General features: G+C 29.1%; 1 protein-coding gene across 1 annotated transcript; it reads left to right on the forward strand.

The window, feature by feature from the left end:
- Window positions 1–807: 807 nt before the first annotated feature.
- Epg5 (ectopic P-granules autophagy protein 5) lies at window positions 808–20549 on the forward strand. The gene is made up of 29 exons (XM_076382177.1): window positions 808–1101; window positions 2611–2850; window positions 3709–4887; window positions 5504–5908; window positions 5986–6202; window positions 6288–6460; window positions 6521–6661; window positions 6733–6893; window positions 6996–7125; window positions 7207–7751; window positions 7813–7990; window positions 8263–8493; window positions 8604–8767; window positions 8839–9024; window positions 9101–9224; window positions 9306–9827; window positions 9953–10095; window positions 10168–10345; window positions 11670–11867; window positions 11981–12112; window positions 12195–12431; window positions 12519–12702; window positions 12780–13339; window positions 13469–13638; window positions 13713–13921; window positions 14004–14249; window positions 14314–14530; window positions 14598–14807; window positions 20131–20549. Exons 1-29 carry the CDS (start codon window positions 1078–1080, stop codon window positions 20480–20482), a joined length of 7656 nt encoding a protein of 2551 aa, XP_076238292.1. The 5' UTR covers window positions 808–1077; the 3' UTR covers window positions 20483–20549.
- Window positions 20550–22279: the final 1730 nt, after the last annotated feature.

Here is a 22279-nt window from a genome sequence, read left to right on the forward strand (position 1 = left end):
ACAAGTTTCTTGATGTTGTAATCCAACCTATACAGTAACAGATTGGATAATTTATTCTTCTGTCCTTTGTAACTAAATAATATGGTGCTTCATCGTCTCATTTATTGATATTATTGCATCACATTGCCACATCTAAACCATTAATTACATGCACATTATTTCTTGTGCACTGGTTAATCAAATGTTGTATTCATATTCCTTGAATGACATGGAACGAAAACTTCAAATTAAACTAAATAAATAATTTACAGACATTTTACAACTAAAAATTTTGTACGCTGACGATGCAAATAATTATTAGAAAGGAATCGATTCATTCGCGCTTATATAGGTTACAGAATTGACAATTCCATAATAGGCTATGACCAGCGTTTAAAAGGTATCTAGAACGAGGACAAGACTGTATTTCCATTTCTGGCCAACGGGAGCGGTAGTTTTGAGGGTTTCCAGATAAACTAATCGCTCTGTACATGCTCTAAGTTTGTGACTCTTATTAAAGGGTCTCTAGTTCTAGCGTTTCGTAAAGACATCTTTGAGAAGATAAAATGGTATCATATCTAGTTATACAGATTAATGATCTATTGTTAGAAAAATATAGAGGGCGCTTGGAAACCACAAACTTTTCTAGAGGTCGATATTTCAGAACATGTGACACCGGAGTCCATAAGCTATCCAATCTATTTTGTATACTCGTCTGTGGTGATACAATCGAATCTCGGTCGATAAATAAGAAATAAATATTTATTATCTAATGACAGTTGCCTTATGGTTTTTCTACATGTTAATGGAAGTCTATACATATGTGATTAAGCATTTGTAAAAGAATCGTATCCTGGTGTTTGATAATATGAAAATGAGTACACTTTGAATCTCAATATAATCGTCAGAATTTTTATAAAGAACAGTAATATGTTTTAACATTTTGCAATGTCAATTTATAAAATGGCGCTACAGACATTCATTGTTGAGTGATGGATATAATTTTTCTGTTTTTATGTACCATATTCTAAAACTACATAATCAATTCGAAGTCTATGTGTAACTGTTATTGTGATTACATGTTTATATTTATCAAAAATGGAAATTCCAAAGCAACGACAGGTAAACATTTGTGTACTTTTTCTGTTGTCGTCTATTTTTGTTTAAGTCATTGCAATTATGCGCTAAACTATTACTCATTGTGTAAAGCAAATACAGTATTTTATTAAACTTGAATATCTAAATTTGACCTGTTTTTCTTATCATCTAGCTTAGATTATGAAGTCCGAAATTAGCAGAGACTGTTAAAACTGCTGAAAAGTGTATATGTAACACAGTGTATACAGCTTCAGCAATATTAGCAGTTTTAGCTGAATTTCGAACTGCAGCCTACATAGAATATAAACAAAACATCTTTGTATGTTTTAACGAGTAATGGGGGAACTCGCAATGTAAAATGTTCTGTCACATGATTAGAGCTAGGTCTGCCTGTGATTTGCATTAATAATGTTTTAAAATTAACATGTTTATAGACCAACCTAATATATTGAAGGTATTATAATTTTATAGATAAAGAAGAAAACATCAATTGAACAAAACAGTTTTAACATATTATGGACTACCTTCTATGATTTTATTATTACAAAAGCTTTAGAAATTGAAGATATTCATAATAATGAGCTTAGATGACCTTTATCATGTTAAAAGCAAAGGTTTAATGACATGATTTAGTTATTATAATTGCAAATTCATTAATTATAAGTATCTCCATGACCCTATGACACATGCACATGTTTTCTCAAATAGTTAGAAGATTTATATCAATAGTCTAATTAAATGTCTTATTGCTGTTATCATTCAAAGTATTCATGGTCACAAAGTCATATTATTAGCATTAGTGCGTTACTATTATTGTTGCACAATGAATATGAATTAGACATTAAATCACAGAACATTTTATATTTCATTTAAACTCCTCTATTACTTCTTATAAGATGAAAACATATTGTTTATATACTGATATTCATAAATTAATAACTAATACATGATATATGATTTTAGTAATTATATACATACTGCTTGTGAATTTTGATATGTTCAAAAAATTGAAAATGTGAAATAACAGTTTTCACTGTTGAGACTTTTGGGAGCAAGTCATATCTCTTTGGAAAAATATTCTCATTCCCACTGTTCAACAATGAAAACTGTATGTCACTGGACCATGAAAACCTCAAACCTATGCGAAATAACACTTTAGAAATTTGTTAACACGTTGACTGCAGACTACAAGATAATTTGCAGTTATTGAACCTGAAATTAGATAACATTGTAGTCAACATGTTAAGTTAATAAAATTTGTAATAAACAAACATTTTGTCTTATATTATGCTTTTATCACTTAATTTATTTAATGCTCCCAAATATTAGGAATATTTATGAACATAAATAAAGATAACTTACAAAGAACTTCATTGAATTGAGACTTGATCATGTGTACTCAATAAACTTTCACGTTACTTTTCTTGAGAATAAATTGCTGTATAAAAAAATTTGTTTCACTTTTTCGTACAAAAATACAAAACAAGCAATTCTCACTTGTACTATTGATTATATGACACTATATGTTTTTAGAAAAAAGGAAAAGACAAAAGCAAACATTTTAGTATGGAACAACGAATATCAGATGTACAAACACTAGAAGAATTTGAATGTTTACTTGGAGAATCTCCTACAAACTATCCCAAAGGTGAAAGTATTGAAAATATGGAAAATGAATTACATTCTGCTTCAATTGATACTGAAATTTATGAAAGACAAACTATTGAACAGAGTATACAGGAAGCAACATGTAATTTACAAATAACTCCTAAGGTATGTAGGTCTTCTAATATTTTGTACTATGATGATTGTTTTGTAATATGAAGTTTGTTTTAGAGTTTTTTATAACTATAGGTATGTTTTATTCCATATTCTTATATAATTTGCTATTGTATCAGTCTATTTTGACATTTTGCCTAGCTAAGGGTTAATGAATATAGGAATTATTATATGCATTAAAGTCTATCAACATCTATAATCATTTAACATAAATTTCACAACTACTTGTACAATGTAATTCACATACATATATTGTATAAAGATGTCTTAAATATTTAACTTAAATATTAAATAACTTAAATATTTTCAGTGGTAGTAGAGAAATTAAAATAGAATAAAAAAATCTTCTATAATAGAATGTCCTTTTCATCACGTAATACATATAGCTTTAATAATTTGTTTTATCTCTCTAAAATAAATGAAGTATATTGAATGAATAATGTAATTACTATTTTCAATTGCTAACTCCTACATTTGTTTATTTAAAAACCATAATTTTCAACATACATATTTACAGTATTAGAGGTTTATCTCTACTTCCTTTGAAAGGCCATAGTATAGTTTAAAATGAGCCTGAAAACTTTTAATAGCTTGGATTTACAATTAAACATTTAATAAAATAGAAAAATAAGTAAATAAATAAAGTAAAAACAAATAATGGAATGATTAAATTTTTACATTAATTGAGAAACGGATGTTTTTTGTATTTGTACCGAAGATTCCAATTTTTAATTCTTTAAATACAAAGAGCATATCTAGTCTTTTTATTTTAGTCTCCTAATTCTTTTTATTGATTATCCAAGTATATTGTATCGTAAATAATTCTTACAAATATCTCCAAATAAATTTCAGGATGAAATTGATGGCAACACTGAAGATACTGCAAATGCTACTGTGTCAAAGGAAAATACTTTAGAAGAAAAAGTAGAAAAATCTAGAACATTAATCTCTACAATGCAGTTAACAAGTAATCTACCTGATACTGCTGTTCAGAACAGTGAAGCTAAAATACCAAACACGCAACAATCTACATCAAATTCACTAGATTCAAAGAATATTGTATTGGAGAGACAAAAAAGAAAAGAAACAGAATTTGTAATGGATAAAATGGACGATACACATAGCATTTTCAAAGAAGTTATACCGTTTACAAATAATCAATTAACATCACTGTATAATAATCAAGAATTAGCCTTGGTTGATATGTTTATTTCAGAATTTACAGAAACCCAACTTGCAAGTAATGCAATTCGACAGCAACACCGATTACATGAACTTTTGATGAATTATCTTCGTATAAGAAATCATTTGATCGTAAACTCTCATGAATTAGAAACCTTGAAGAAAACTTGCAGAGAAACGCAAAAACAATTATGGTGCTTAGATAAAGCCTGCATTACAGAAGCAGGAGAATGCCAAGATGGAAATCCAGTTACTGCTATGCATGAATATTCCATTGCACATTTCAATCAACAAGCATTGGTAACTCTGTCTAGAAACTTATCGATAATAAAAGATATGCTACATAGTATACAAGCATTATATTCTTATGAAGCTGAACTATTGAAATTACAAATTGAACATTACATACAGAGAGTGTGTATCTCTTGTAAAGAGTTTACAAACCTTCCTCAGAATGCACCAGTAAATCTACTGCCGGTATCTACATCTTCTCAAATAACACCACAATTAGTGGAGATTAGAATGTGCATAACAATACTGTTTAATTTTCAAAGAAAAATGCTAAGAGATGGAAAGTTTGTGACAGATACTAGAGAATGGCTTACGAAATTAGTGGCAATCTTATTAAGAATGGCAACTTGGCAAGATCATTTATTCCTACTAAATCATATCTTAAGATGTCCTGGTGGTGTAATGAATTGGGCACGCAGTTACGTTCAAATGCCAATACCGCAACAATTTCATAAATCAAGTACATCACCTTTCAACGACCCGTATTTGGATCACATAATAACAACATTAGCTGTTATTCTGTTGCCAATTAAAGAGAGAGATAAATTCCTTGAACAGGTATCTCAGTTTTTCTATATATTAAATTTACAAAAAGAGTGCAAGACTTTCGAGTCTCTGATTTAGTTGAAACTTTGAACATTAGTTTTTTTATTATTTTCTTTGTAAAAATACTTTATTGTAAAGTCAGATGTTCATTTATCTATTCAAATTGTTAGATTTCACATGCAAAATGCATGGTAAATTTTAAATGAATTTTATTGCAAGTATATTTTCATAAAAATATCTTTCCTTATTATAAAGGTTTTACATTTATTTACTGTGTAAAAAAATACAAATATGGTACTTATCACTATACAAGAATACTGTAATATTTATCTTCTGATTTTGATCGCTAAATATTATGTACAAACTAAGCAAGAAGGAAACCTTTAAAAAATTGTAAGGAACAAGTAAACAATAAATCGGAAAATGATAATACTCGAAGAATTGAAAGTGCCGACAGTCAGGAAAAAAGAGTTTTAAACGAAAAAAATGTATATCTCTTTTTGTGATACATACCATTCTTGTTTATTATTTTTGTTATGTAAAGGGAATTTAGTAAATGTTTTATGATTTCGTTTGAAAATTAATAGTATTTGACATATTTGACAATGTTTTGTATTATTTTGATTAGGTACAAGTGTCGTTACAAGATACTGCATGTAATCTCAGTGATACAGTTTGGGTAATGTTAGATGAGGAAGGAGAAGAAGATGAGGATATAGCTAATGCTGGTGCACACCTATTTGAAAATGACCTTATTTCTTTATTACATCAAATTCCTTTCGATAAGATCTTTGAACATGTTTTATATATCCAGTATCAGGATGGTGAATATTATCAACATAAAAGTTTTATTACTCATCATCACATGTTGCGAATGTTTGCATTTTTTACAATTATTGTTAAGCTTTTAAAACAAGGTTTGAAAACGTACGATTCTCCAAGATATCGACAATTAGCCAAACGACTATGCTCATTAATTAGAGATATTGTGCAATATGCTACTGATCAGTGGGAAGAATTTGATAGAAGTCAGGTAATATTGTATTATATTGAATAGTTATGCAATATAGTAGTAAGATATTTATGAAATATTTAATAATATTTTTACAGATTAATGATGAATCAGTGTCGATGAAACTTCAACTTGAATATGATTGTTTTTTCCTTAGATCAATTCTTTGCATATTTTCTTCACGTCGTTTAGGTGCATGGCAATATTTAGCTACTATTCCATATCATTTAATATCATCTAGCACTTTGTGGCAAATTTTTTATATTTTACATACTGATACTGCACCAACTGATATACATACTTCAAATATACAAAGTAAGTATGTATATGTGGCAAAAATATTTTAAAAAAGTAATAAAATTCAATACTAAATAATTTTTGTACTTTAATATGTTTTAAGATTGGGAAGATGAATTAAATTGCCCACAACTTCGCAAATTATTTGAAGATAAGTTAGGTTCCATGCCAGGAGATGAGTCATATTTCCTTTTAACAACTTTTGCTAATATGGCTATGGCAAGAGTTAACAAAGATTATGATTTTGTAAAAGCAACAACAATTGACCTGTTTCAAGTATGTATCTTTCATATTATTCATAACTTTTCAATATTTAATGATAATGTTATTTTATAGATTGGATTTATTAATGAGAAAACACAACATTCTTGCTCGAAAGATGCTCGATCTCTTTTATCAAACTTGACAAACAAATATCCTTCACTTCTGTCTGATATTTTACACAAACTAAAAGAAAACTTCATATCGGTTGGAAAGGTATAAATAATAATTGCATTACACATTTATTTAAAAATATTAAGTTCTAACTTCAAATTTTTAAATTTTAGCTAAGTTTGTATTTATTTACTGAACTGAAGACAGATAGGTGGGTTCCACGAGAAGAAGATATAATAATTCTTTCAGTGTGGTTACATCAGTATCCATTAATATCAACTGAGAATAATCTAGCTCGTTTAGTTCTTACACACTTGAATTGGGGCTTTGATGAGTAAGAACGTGTCTTAATTTATTTAAACTAATTTTGCTACGTTAAACATTAATATGTACATTTTTATGTAATATAAGGGTTTAATTTATATATTTACTACAGGAATGGTAGTTTATATCTTCCCATTGATTTACATAGACGCATAGCATTATTAATTGTTGAGCTTACTATGAAATACGTACCTGATACTTCTGCTCAAACTACATCTTTATTAGCAGAAGGTGTTAAACAGGCATGATTTTGAAATATTATCTCACTTGTTTTTTCCTGAAAGAAGCTTTTAAATTATTTTAAAATGAATTCAAATTTACAGGTTTCGTCGATAATAAGGCCTCAAAACGCTGAACATATCTTTTCACTATGGGCTTGGGAAATGATCTCTAGACTTAGATTACATCAACTCGACCAAACAGATGCAATTTGTCAATATGCACTTACGAATCCAGCAGACGCGTTTGCTCATGTACCTGACATGGATTCTGATCCAAGTTTAGAAATTCTAATAATTGGTACACGAGAGAAACAACCGATTGCATGTTATGTAGCAACAATTATGACACTATGGGGTCATTCTGTACCATTGATATGTTCAAAAGGTTTTAGCCAATTGCAAATATTACAAAGTTATTATAAATATGAACAAGTGCTTATATGTTTGCATCATATCGTACCCCTATTCTTGGAATGTGTTGATTCACTTCTTAAAAATGATAAATTTCTAAGTTTAATTACTTCTTTGATTATGGCTGATAGAACTTACATGAAAGTTGCCAAAAGTCTGATAGTTGCAGAATTTCCTGGAATAATATTGAAACAGTTTTCAAATATGATACACTCCCAGTTATATAACTTTAAAAGGTAAATAATCATATTCAGCTTGACTTTTTACTAAGTAATAATTATTTAATTATTGTTCTAGATATTGTATAGAGAGTCCTAAGGATTTTGTATATCTATGGTTAAATGTTCTTGTACTTGTACCAGATTGGAATAAAGACCAAAGTGTACTATATCTCATGGATACAGTAATCAGTGCAGCATTTTTCCATGCGGAAGCAAAAGTAACCGTAGAAAACATATTTCAAAATCTATTTTCGGTAAGATTAACAAAGTTATATACATTAATACTAGTTTTGTTAGGTTCTTATACAAATAAGTAGTAAAACAATTTTATTGTGTAATTTGTATACTTTTTAAGATTCTATGAATGAGCCCACTATGAAACTATTTTAGAATTTAGAAACATATGTAGTTCCTATAACACTATCATATAGTATATTATATACTTCTATTGAGTATATTATACGACATATTTATGTTTAAATATGGAACATAAGATTCTAGAAGAATTTACTTTCGTGATTTTTAGACTGTAACATCTAATCGAAATGTAGTAGCATCATTTGGATCATTTTTAAATTGGGCAACAGGCTCTTCAAATTCAATTAGCCTTTTAGGAGGATCTATTCAATCAGTTTGGGTTGCTTATCAAATACTGTCAATTGAACAATACAATAGAGAAATTAAAACTGGATTGTGGCGTGAAATTTTACGAGAATTATCAACAAATACTAAAATATCATTAGATACTGCTATTAAGGTATGTTTTATGCAAATTGTTCTTCATACATATAATAAACTTACAACTATTTTACATATTATACATATATTTTGCTATTTTTATTTTCTTATCGGCTATTTACTTTTTAGAAAGCATGTACAACAGTAAAAATGCAACCATTTGGAGCTAATGGATTATCTATATATCGTTGGTCTCAACAAGCATTGGATACTTCTATGGATCATCCTATTCTTTCCCTTTTATGGCAAAATTTTTTTGCTTTATTTCTTGCTAGAGTTCCATTATCATGGGGGTTTGTTTTTCATGACATTTACTTTTATGTATTTCATATACCATCATACTAAACAGGTATTATATTTTCAGAGTTATCAGTAATGGAGGAATTGGTGAAAAATTTTTTGAAGGCATGATTAATTTAAGTTACTTAAAAAAGTTAAAGAAGCGATTACATGATACTACTACGCATTTCCAAGTGAAAGGAGAACAAGATTTTGATGATGGAAAACCAATTACTGATGAGAGGCGAACATTTTATTTTAATGCAGCAAAGTGTGTATTAAAATTTATATGTATGTTAAAATTAATATGTATCTTAAGGAAAAATAATATTATTAAATCTTTACAGATTTTATAAAACATTAAGCTTATGGCTTGAGGAGCCAAGGCTTCAAGAACCTAGTCTTTGTTTACCAGCATTACCTCCACAATATATGTCACAAAAATTAGTGTTGCTTGTTCAAGATGATTGGGTATGTAGATATACATATGCAATATGTAATTCACTTATGAACATGAGTTTTCAATATTTTTTATATTATTTATTTGAATAGACTCCGTGGTTAGAATATATTGATTATTGGACAGTTCAGCAAAATCAAATAAAAGCAGTTCAAGAATGGAAGTGTATGTATTATAGAGATCAAGATTGTTTTCACCAAAAGGGTACAAATATAACTACCACCTTATTAGAAATAGCCGATCCGTTGCAAAGAATTTTTAAACGGTTAATCACATATGAACATCCTATTCCACCACCACCTATAAATCGAAACCAAAAGATTTTGTTTTGTATACCTAGAGAAAGCTTATATAACTCTAACACAGTTATTCATTTAATCGAACCATGTTTAAAAATCATATTGGATTATGCACAGACGCATAATTTAATGATTTCCGAGCATACAGCAGTAGATTGCAGTTTTTTGGAATTGGTACCTACACTGTATAGAGAAGTTGAAAATCAGATAACGTTACATGCATTATGTGATTCAGCACCTTCAAATCAAAAACGATCTCGACCAGGAACACCACCAACTGTACATTGTGCTGGTCCAGCAGTAATTAGAATTAAGGTAAGACTAATAATATTTCTTCAATTTTATACAAAATGAATTATTGTGAATATTTTGATATACATATGTATATTATATGCATTGGGTATACCCTTGAATTATTCATGTTTCATTGTAATACTTAGGTAGCTGAAGCACATGTTAATGACGGTATTGATCTTATGATAGCTCAAAACAGAGGAAAATATGAAAATTTGTTGATAAGAGCTAGTCAACCGCCACCAAGTAAAGTCACTCAAGGATGTGCTTTTATAGATCATTTAATTGCGTATGTATACTTACCATTACTTCAATAATTGTACTAAAGTTTACTGTAATGTGGACTTAAATATTATTACAGAATGTTAGAGCATGAAATAACTGTAAGTCGAACTAGTGAAAATACAGCAATGTTACACAAAGTTCAAGAAAGTGGAGTTAAATTATTCTACTATTTCATAGAATGTTATTCTGAAGAAGCATCACTATGTCCACCAACAAAACAACTTATTACTACTTGTTTAGAGAAACTAGGACAGGTAAGTGGAATTATTTATAGTATTGTAGGAGAAATAAACAGGTGTTTGGTGCTTTAAGCTTGAAAGATATTTAATGTATAAAAATAATGGTACAACACGTTTATGAATTACTCTCAACTACAGGCATTCAACAACTGATCCTGAACCCATGCACTCTTCACTCTCTTAAAGATTCACACCATCATTGCACACCCAAACTCCTAACTAAGCCATGCATTCTCTGACACTCTACACTTAATCTAAACAGTCACACGAAACTCCTCGATATTTACCTAAACAAATTTCATTTGCACATCAATCACGAAAATCAGTTAGCAATAATCATTCTTATCGTCAAGCATATGAACTCGCTCACATACCACAGTATTATTATTTATTACTTCTGTTAATACATATAGTGTGATATGTATTTAGAAAAGTTACCAATGAAATCAAATAAAATGAAATAGAACACAAAATGTTCCATGAGCAATTTATCGTCACTTTGAGTTAACAATATTTTAATAGTATCTATAGACTAAAGTAATAGATGGAAGGTTTTGTACTTTTACAGATACATTTGAAAAAGTATATGTAATAGAAAAATCTTAACATATTTTATTGTATCTTCAACAATTTAATTGTTGTAAAACTTTGAAACTCTAAGTTATTTATAGAAATAAGTTCCGATCTGTGTGAATATTTGGTTGAAAACCGTGACTTACAATTAGTGATAATCTGCTTCCATATCTGCTTTCCAGAACACACACTTTCTCAAACAACTGGAAAATCCTTCTTGATAACATATTTGAATGTACTTGTCTTACCAGTGTTTTCAAACTCTTTATTTCAGATTGTATTGTTATTTTTAATGCATTTTTACTGCAAAATAGAGGCAGATCAAATATTAACTCATAAAACATTTTTTCTCACGGAAATTTTTCTGTTGCGCCTGGTCTTTTATGACTTATGTTTTCGTAATTTTATTTCAGAACAAATTTTTCTATTAAAACTGTATTTCATTATACCATTAATAAATCATGAAATCATACTAAATCAGAATATTCGAAAAAATGAATCACTATTCATAATAGATTAAAATAAGAAAAATAAGATAACAAGATATTCAGAAAGCGGAAAAATTTAATACTATATAGAATTGTTTATCTGATCACGTATGAATATATCTAAAGTTTAAAACATTGGTCAAAAGTGATCCGAAATTAGCTGGGCAAGAATTAAAAAATAATTTCTCTACTATCTATGTATTAAAATATAGAAACGTATATTGTTTATATTCTGTATTATGAAATAGATAACGTCGTTAATATAAATATTTTAAAAGTTATTTATCAGTGGCGAGGAAAGTCAAGGTCCACAATTATTGGCCACTATAATGCAAAGGCCAAACCTTGGTGGCTTACTTGGACCGTATTTTACACCTGTTGCTGGCGGTGCTTCAACATTTCTGCAAATGTATCAAACTGTTGTCGATTTATCTACTGGTTCAAGTATTGATCTTTGTTTCGTATTGTTATCAAAAGTACGTTATTCGAATTGTATTATGTATTATGAATATATATTCATATCTATATATAATTTTTCATGCATTACTTTCAAACATTTGTTAAAAATCGTTTTTTATATTTATTTTAGTTTGATATTGGAAGCTGGTTAAATTATAGACGACCAAAGTTAAGTGAGAGATCAAAGTTCATAGATTTAGTATCGAAAGCTCTCTGTAATATTGGCCTTAATCCAGAAGAGGAGAAATTAGTTCTACATGAGGTATTTGTGTTTTTAAAATATTTATAATACATTTTTAGTATTTTTGTCATTTTGACTTTTAGTAATACACATTTTCTTATAGTTATTTAGAAATCATTTACGACTTGTTTTACTACACGATTTTCCTGAACATTATGGTGAAGTATTAAGTGCTATATTAAAATGCAGTGAAAGTCAAAATTTATCGCTAGATGTTTGGCGAGATTTATTAGGAACTCTTAGTGGTAAACCAAAAAATACATTTTTAATTCAGTTTTCTAAGATTAGAGAAGACATTCGTCATTATGCGACTGAACAAAGACTTCTTTCTCTACAAGAGGTTTGTGTTTACTGATTTATATTTATTTCAAATAACTATACTAATAGCATGAAAACAAATTTGTGTATTATATTTATTTGATAACAGATATACGATACAGCTGTATTACTGAGTAGACATTTTATGCAAGAGCGTTTGCAATATGGTCTTTATGGATTATATCCAAAATATAGAGTTTACAATGAACCTTTAACTATATTTCTTGGTATGATTGGACATACTCTTGTTGTGCTCACTCTTCAAACTGATAGAGGTTCTTTAGGAGATCAGTGTAAGTTTTTAACATTTATACTCAATTTTATATATATAATCCTTATATGTATACTAATTTTATCATACTGTTTAAAGTATGTGAAAAAATATGGCCTATTTTAAGTGAAATGTATGCACCTTGGATTACACCATACTGGACACGAAACTTGAGGGAACCAACTGCTGCATGGATTCAACAACTTACAGATGATAGATCTGTTTTATTACCATGGATTATTACAGATGGTCTTTATGCTAACAAGACAGTAGCAATGTTTGTTGAATGTGTTCGTTTTATTATTGACACGTTACCAGCGTCTAACAAGATTCTCTGCTTCGTCTGGCAATTTTATGTTAATAATTTTGCACATGCATCAGTTAAAGATCATATTTTAAATGTGATTCACGGCAACCTTTTATCTTTACCATGGGATCGTTTTTATCCTGGTATAAATGACATAGAATTAATGATAAAAGTAATTGATCAATATTTGCCAGATAGTCATTTATTTCTTGGAAGTGTATTTACATGTGTGAATTGGTCAATTTGGATACATGAGTTCCTAGCAACACAGCCATTACCTATTGCAGCAAGAATGCATGTTTGTTTATTAAATTTACTAGTAAAATTATCCAATGAACCAAATGTCCGACAGGTAAATGAAAAAAATTAGACTTTTTAGTTTTGTAACATTTTATAGAAAATACTAATTTCTAAAAAATTTCTCATAGGAAAAAATAATTTGAATAAAATACTTAGAATTAAAAAAGATATTTTCTTTCAGAATCATAAAACAATTCAATTAGTTACCGAAGCTGAAAATTTCTCTTGGCATTTACTAGATGCAAACGCATATGATCATGTAATTAATTGGCACGTGATGAGTTGTGATCCAAGAGTTATTCTTTGTATTGACAGTGATCAATACTATAACTTAGATGTTGCTGTGAATAAGTATGTATGATTTTATTACATTCATTTGATCGTAAGACCTTTTTATCTATTCTGTAATGAGTTGTCCTTAATAGTTTGTTAAAGGTTTCGGCAGGTTATGACCCTCATATAACTCATTTTCATCCAACTACATTAAAAAAGAGACAAATGTATATTCGTTCTTCAGTAAAACTATTGATTAATTGTACAGCTCAACATAAATCTTTATTATCTACAAATCCAAAGGCATTCACTAATGCGTTATTAAAAATGTTAGACGATATGGAAGCTGTTATTACAAATAGTAAGTATACAGTATTTCAATGTGTGATATACATTATTTGAGATGATAAAACAGTGGAAAAGATAATAAAATTATGTTTCAGCTGTGTTAGAATCACAACAAATTATAGAAGCAAGTTTATTAGTAACTGAATTGCTTCATGCTATGAACCACAGTGGGCTTCTTATGGAGCATCTTCGTACTAGTTGGACACTATGGTTTTCAAAGAGGACAGCTGCCAGTCCCGTTCTTATAGGTTTACTTAGAGTTATAACTACAGCAATTACTTCACCATGTATACTCGGAGAGTTAATGGAAACTGCATTGGAAACATATTTTAATTTTAATGGTACTGGAATTTATAATAATTTAATAGCTTATTCATTTATTTGAATTAACATTTCATACTGTAGCATCTGAAAAAGTTCAACCAACATGGGCTTCAGTGTTGACGATTTTACAATCAATAATACCTCGACAGCCACCATTAGAGTCAATACTAGTTTCTGAGGGAAGGCTTCTTGCTTTGTATGCTGTTTTACTGAAACGACTTCCGTCGTGTCGAGATATCAGAGAAGAAGGAATGCTTCTTATAAATTTAGTTGACTGGATTTCTGCTATAAGGCCAACGTAAGTGATAACGTAAGTTATAGTTCTATAATTATGTATAAATAGGTAATCAAATATATTTTTTTAGAGAAATAAATGAAAAAAAGCTACCTCTTTTATGGGCTAAAACTTGTGAATTAATATACAGACAATGCCAATACAGTGAAAATACTGTAATTGCTGCTAGAGCTCTTAAAGGCTTAGCACGAACCTTATTAACAATTGCTGATGACGGAGGGCAAGGTTGGGGTATATTAGGAGCTATTGGTCTTAGGAAAAGTTCTCAGATCTCTATTAGGTAAGTTGTAAAAATCATTACGACAATATTACCATTAATTTGTACACTGTAAGTAACTATTTAGTATTTCTTTTGAAGTTACATACAGTTACGGACAAAATTGAGTGGACAGGTAGAGGAAATAAATATGAATTCAATTTAGAAAAAAGTAGTATTACTATTATGCACTTCAATTTTATATGTACATGTATGGTACGTAGATTATTTAGCGAATAATTCAAATTAATATTTACATTTGTGTTGAAATAAGGTATACTTAACGAAAATGTTAGTTGATTGTTGAGGGACAAAAATAAGTGGACAGGTAATAAAATATATAAAAAATATAAAATCAATATTTAGCTCAATAATAGCTTCTAAACGTCATAGAACTATTTATCAAATTTTCAATATAATTTTTATCAACATTTTCAAATGCCAATTGTAAATTTTTAAAACAATTATTCTTGTCCTTCTGTTTTTCTAATGGTACTTTCGAATTCAATACATTGCATAAGTTTTCTATTGGAATTCAAATCCGGACTTTGTGCCGACCATTCTAGCAATTTAATATTTGAACACTCAAAAAATTTCTTTGCTTTTTTAATACTATATTTTGGGTCATTATCTCACTGCAAAATCTAAATTCTTCGTCGAGACCCATTTTTACAACTGTTTCTTCTAAATTTTCGTTTATTATTTCAATATACTTGTCAGTATTCATTATCTCATCAATCTGTATCAAATTACCAATTCCGATCTACGAAAAACACCACCCCCGCAACATTAATGACTTTCCACCAAATTTAACAGTTGGCGTAATAAACAGCCTTTTGTATACTTCATTTTTTTTCTCCATACATAATGCCTCTTTTTTAATTGTTTCAATTCAAATTTGCTTTTGTCCCTCCATATTATTTTGCTCCAAAATACTACTGGCATATTTACATATTTTTTAGCACTAGCTAAACGTTTCCTCATGTTGATTCGAGTAATGTGCGGCTTATGTTTGGCTCTATAGTATTTTAATCCCATCTTCTGCAAGCTCAGTCATAGTGTTTTCGATGACGCACTTAATTCTAATATTTCCGCAATATTGCACGATGCGATTTTTGGATTTTGTCGAAATTTAAAAATAATTCGACGATCTTCTCACGCGGTGATATAACGTTTACGTTCGCGGCTTCATAAATTTTCAACGGTATTATCTACTAAGTATTTTCTATAAATTTTTTCTACCGCACTTTCTGAAACACTGTACTTTTTTGCTATCATACGGTAACTTAATTTATCGGACTTGCGGCAGTCCGATGTAATTAAATTACGAATTTGATTTAAAATTTCTTTTCTTACTGACATTCTGCTATTTTAATTATACGGCTACTTTGAGATCGCTACTTGAAATCGAAGACAAAGCTTCGCGTTTGTTTACATTTTTTACCTTGGAATAACGTCTTAAACGAGCGTCCATTTATTTTTTGTCCGTCGACAGTGAACTAAGATTTTCGTTAAGTACACCTTATTTAAACAAAGATATAAATATTTATTTAACTTTATCTGTCTATTCAATTTTGTCTGTAACTGTATTTGTCTCCTGGAAAGCATAAGGGATAATGTTTTTATAAGGTTTATAAGATTTATAAGGTTTTATAAAGCTTTTATAAGGGATAAAACATTATCCCGTATGCTTTCCAGGGGACTTCTCATGGGACATGAATAGTACATATGAATATTATCGCAGTCAGCCAAATTTGGCTATATCAGGAATCTGAAAAGTATCAAAATAGTATCAGATGTAGTAGAGGGTCTGACATATGGCACTAGTAACAGGCTAGCAACAAAGACACATTAGGACCTGCAATTCCCAGAACACAGCAGACTGATGTCAGAAACACAGTAGATCTGGACTTGTGGATCTGACATCCACCTGATTTCTAATTACTTACTTAGAGTCTAATATCAGGCTGACCTGCCACTGCAGAAATAGATAAAAACAGAAAACACATCAAATTCTGCAACATATGCACCCGTTATAATACACATAAGTATATACATAAAATTGATGTCAGTTGTCAAATATTATTTTTGTAAGTTGTGTTAATGCTCTATTAAGAAACAATGTACATTTTTTTCTTTTACTTCTTTTGATTGTTTAATTTTTTGAGTGACAGTGAAAGTATTAAATACATATACAGGATTTACATTTAACTCTTTCACCTAAATTCACTTGTAAACTGTACGTTGTATAAGAAAATGTTTCATACAAAAGTTGTTTAGTATAAAGAGGATCAGAAAATGCAATAATTAGTTTTTTGCTATTTCACTGTTTTATCCAATTATGAAGGTTACATTGAGTTTTTTAACTATAATGTGTAACATTTGATCATGCCATTTGAATGTCTATTGAATACAGAATAAAAAATTGTCGAAGTACATGGGGTTAAGAGTTAAGCCCAGATATTCTTTAGTTGATTTTGATTTTTAATGCAAGAAATGTTCAAAATGTGGATCATTAGAATTAATGTAAGCACGTACAAGTAAGAAATCAAGCAAGCGAGTGGTACATGTATAAGCGTTTCTAGAGTTCTATTTATAGAATTACATTCTCTGACAATGCGGCCGTCATATCTGCAATAGTCGCTGATATCAGGCAATAAGTCTCATTTGTTAGACATTTTGTAAACATTAAAACTGAGACAAGTGTTATATGGATTTCTCACGCACAAAAATTCTACCATCCTTCGCTAAAGAATATTTCAGTAACTATTAATTTCTGACCCCATGTACCTTGATAACTTTTTATTTTGTATTCACTAAACATTCGAATGACATAATGAAATGTTGCATATTATAATTAGAAAACTCAAGGTAACCTTCATATTTTAATAAAAAATGAAATACCAGAAAATTAATTACTATACTTTATGCTCCTCTTTATAACAAACATTTTGTTATACAGCATGTAGTTTACAAGTAAATTTGGTTGAAAGCATTGAATAATTCACCCTGTATAAATATTCACTACAAGTATCTTTTTCAATAAAAAAAAATCGTTTCCTCATATTCACAAATTGGAAGGAAAATATTAATTAATTAATGCATATAATTGGTTCAATTGTATAAAGATATTGCAGAAAGTAATTATATTCGATAAATATGTACATATTATTTGTACATTGTTGATTGAGTATTAAATAATGTTTTGTTCAGAATTGAAAAAATTAAGAAATTGGTTAAAACTTGATTATTATCAATGTTTCTAACATATGATGAAAAAAGATGTTATTTTCAGTAGATAAAATTAGTTCAGTGTAAAAAGATATTAACATTAGTCAGAGTCCGTAATTAATAAAATTTTTAATTTAAAACATAATTCATATTCTATATACATGATGTTTATTGGTATATGACCTAGGTAAACACGTTATATATTACATAACGAAGTAAAGTAGGCCGATTGAGTTTTCTCTATTAAGTTTGTAGGTGTTTAATGGATGTTTATTGATATATGAAACAAGTAAAATTCAAATAAAATTCAGAGTAATAACGCAACTTCTTATTATTTATTAAATACTAGACATTTGTAACATTTAGTAATATATATTTTCAAAATTGTTACCTACATTTATGAAATAAAATTTCAATCCTCCTATAAATGGACACATATTCGAGAGTATACATAAAATATATGAACAGAGAGTAATCGATCTTAAATTTGCAAGCAAAGGGTTAAAATGGTCACCATATTCACCCAACTTAAACCTCCGTGACCTTTTTCTTTGAGACTATTTAAAGGACAAAGATTACAAAAACAGTCTAGAAACAAAAGAAGAGTTGCAAGAAGCAATACATAGCAGTTTAAAAGAAATAGAACGAACTCTTATAAAAAGCATTTTTGAATCATTTACAGGAGAAATGAAATTCTGTGTGATAAACGCAGGCGATCATTTTGGAAATATACAGGGTGTGTACGAAATCACATAAGTGGTATAACTGGCAATGGTCTGATTCCTCACATAAAATTGAGTCGAAAATATAGAATGTTTTTTCATACAGGGCTTCATTTTCGAGGAAATCGGGTTTGAAAATTCGTTAGGTAACCGTGCTCTTAGATACAGTTTGCTTAGTTCAACCAGTTTAGCCCGAATTTCCATTGCTGCTGGCATCTGTAAACAGTATCGTTTAGGATGTGGTATAATTTTAATTAATAGTAAGCCATAAGTTACAATAATTAATCTATTCTAATTTGTAATTTACAAATGTTGAAAATGCCTTCCATGCTGCTGTAGGCACATTTTTGTTCACCGAATTAATGAAACGTGAACTGAAACTAATGTGTTCGATCTTTTAATTTTTTCGAATGCCGGAATGATATTATCTTTTAATTGATCATGATTTTTATTATTTTGGAAATAAATTATTTCTTTCACATGACTTCATAAATAAAAATCTAAAGGAGTAAGATCTGGCGATCTCGAGGACCACACAACACTTCCACGGCTTCCACCTTAGCTAATCTAACAGTTATACCACTGATTTAGTAAGTTCTTTACATCCTTGGTAAAGTGGGGTGGTATACCATCCTGTTGAAAAATTACGTTCTGTCGAGTGGACGATACATCTAACTAACCAGGTAAATCATCCAGTAAAAAACATAAATACGATGCTCCTATTAAATTATCCGGAAGAAAATACGGTCCAATAATCTGATTACCGTTGCAAGCTCCTAATGCACAGATCATATCCGTGTATTCATGGTGTTGGTATACCTCGCCCTTATACAATAGCTTCAGAAATACTAGAAGTTCCGATCTACAGCCAATACTTGATCGAAATTATAGCAGGCAAGTTATCACAAGTTATCACAAGTTAAAGAGCCCTCTATATTGTTTATAAACGTAAGCAGCAATGGGAATTGTGGACTAAACCGGGCGAACGATACAATTTTCTCGAAAATTAAGTCCCGCATGAAAAAAACATTTTATATTTTCGATTCAATTTTATATGTGGAATCACACCGTTGCCAGTTGTACCATGATTTCGCATACACCCTGTATATCACTAAATGTTACAAATATCTAATATTTAATAAATAATAAGTTGTGCTATTGAAGTTTTATTCCTTTCATATATCAATAAACATACTGTAACACAGTTCTTACTCACTAAAATTATACACTAATAAAAAATTACAATACTCACAAACTTAATAGAAAAAACTTAATGGATCTACTTTACTTTGTTATGCAGATATGTTTTTATTTAGGTCCTTTCCAATAAACACCATGTAAAATTAAATAATTGTAAATATATATTTAAAAATTTGTACTTTGCATATGTTTAGATGCAGATTCTTAAGCCGTGCATTAGGTGTATATTGTCTAGCACAACTACCTGAATCAAAATCTGAGCAGCAAGTAGTAAGATTTACTCCTCATTCACCTGGGGTAGCACCTTTAACTGCAACTGATTCAGATGCAATGGAAATTCGACCTAGCACAGAGGCTGTTAAGGCTATGCAGACTTTAGAAGGACTTACATTAAATAAGCAATATGTGGAGCTTAAAGGAGATATAGAACGTTCTATTAGATTAATCAGAGATTCGTCTAATTCAATGCATAATATGGTAACAATTATAGGTGTACTCACAATGGAATTATACAATCAAAGATATTTGCACGTTTTAAATGAGTAATTCTTTTAATTTTATACTGTATGCAAGTATAAAAATTTTTCTGTGCTTGAATATTTAAAATTAATAAGTTTTGTATGAATCTAGTCATGAAATTATGATTTTAAATAATTATATGATACGGTCGCCTCCATAGAATATAAGAAATGTGCGAAAAGCAATGGAATTGGAAAAGTCGTCATAGAGAGGTCAGTTTAAGTATGGTTAGTTTACAAGAAACGAGAACCGTAAATTTAAGTTGATATGTCCTTTTGTTTCCCTGCTCCTATGATTGTAACTATTTGAAAACCACTATTGTTTTTAGATAACATAATATGTACGAAATTCTATTTTGTATATACCTATATATGTAATGTAAACATATATAAATTTATCTATTATCTCAGCATTATAGATATACAAATTTGGAATATAAACGCTTACATAGCCTACTCACTTACCATTGAATTTATCTCGTCTTAAATTAATGAATTTCAGCAAATCAAATAAGCCAACTAAACTTGGTAATGTAAAATTAATTCTAATGCAATAACTGCCCTTACTATTGAATATATTCTCCTTGTAAGTACCACTGTAAAGGCATAAACTAATTAATTTTTATACGAAATAAATTTTGTGTAAATAAGGAATTGTTTAATTATACATATAGAAACAAGTAAATATTGAAAAATATGATGCTTAATTATAAATTATGTTTTTTGTTTTAACATTTAAGAAAATTAACTTTTCTTGTAATGTATACAAGGTGTTCGAATATATGTGAGAGAAAAATAAGAGATTCTAAACTCAAGACTTCAAAATAAGACGAAAACCAACGATAATGAAATTGCGTTTAAATACTCCTTTATTAATTATAAGCCGTTGACGAAAGCAATGATTTTTTAGGAGTGGAGTATAAAGTTATCGAAAGCCACTTTTGCAAACATTTACTCCATACACTCTGGATTTAAAGAAGAATTAATTAATTTTAATATTTTCAAAGTTGTAAAAAAATAGGACATTTGAAGATATAATTTGGTTTCTTCAATTATCATGATATAAATGTGGACGTTGTTTTTTCGTAACCAAGTTTTTGCAGTCAGGCTCTTCTTGCAGATACCTCAATTAACTCTCGCCTAGCCAACACCGGATGATTCTAAACCCCGTATCGGCTTTGCGGTTCCAAACAGTCGGCTTTCCGAGGGTTAATGAACGAAAACTCAACCGTAATTTTATTATTCTTGATTTTCGTCATATTTTGATACCTATAACTGAACATCTTGTATATAATATATTATATATAACGTATATTTTGTACTATAATAAGCAATTAAGTTGTTTATATATATTCTGTTCTGCATATTTTGCTGTTGTTATGTAATTTATATTTGCATATAATTTCCATATGGTTATATAAAAAATATGAATAAAGCAGATTTTTAGAACAATTTAAATATTTATTGTAATGTGCAATACATTTCATATATACAGTGTCTCAAGGTTTTTTGGTCAAACGATGTCAGTGTCTTCTATAAGTATAAGTGAAAATAAGAAAAAAATATCATATGAACATAGATTAAAAAATATTTTATTAAAAAATCAGAAGAAAAATATGAAATAACAACAGACTGATTGGAAATATTTACCTACGTTAGTTCTGTTTACCTGTGTCGCTCGTTTTTGAAAATACAGCATTGATATCTATGAAAAATTTAACATACTACGTCTCGAATTTTTTCTTCATTTCCTTTCATTTGTTGATAGACAAATTTTTGTTTGTGAAATCGTAAATAAAGTGAATATTAACATATTTTCGATCCG

Source organism: Calliopsis andreniformis, chromosome 7, assembly GCF_051401765.1.
Source record: "Calliopsis andreniformis isolate RMS-2024a chromosome 7, iyCalAndr_principal, whole genome shotgun sequence".
NCBI lineage: Eukaryota > Metazoa > Arthropoda > Insecta > Hymenoptera > Andrenidae > Calliopsis > Calliopsis andreniformis.

Bases quoted from the DNA above. Each gene is read 5' to 3' on its own strand.
- Epg5 (XM_076382177.1), top strand. From the start codon at position 1,078: ATGGAAATTCCAAAGCAACGACAG. The intron at 7,126-7,206 runs GCATGATTTTGA...TCAAATTTACAG, and splicing joins TAGCAGAAGGTGTTAAACAG to GTTTCGTCGATAATAAGGCC. The intron at 13,340-13,468 runs GTAAATGAAAAA...ATTTTCTTTCAG, and splicing joins ATGAACCAAATGTCCGACAG to AATCATAAAACAATTCAATT.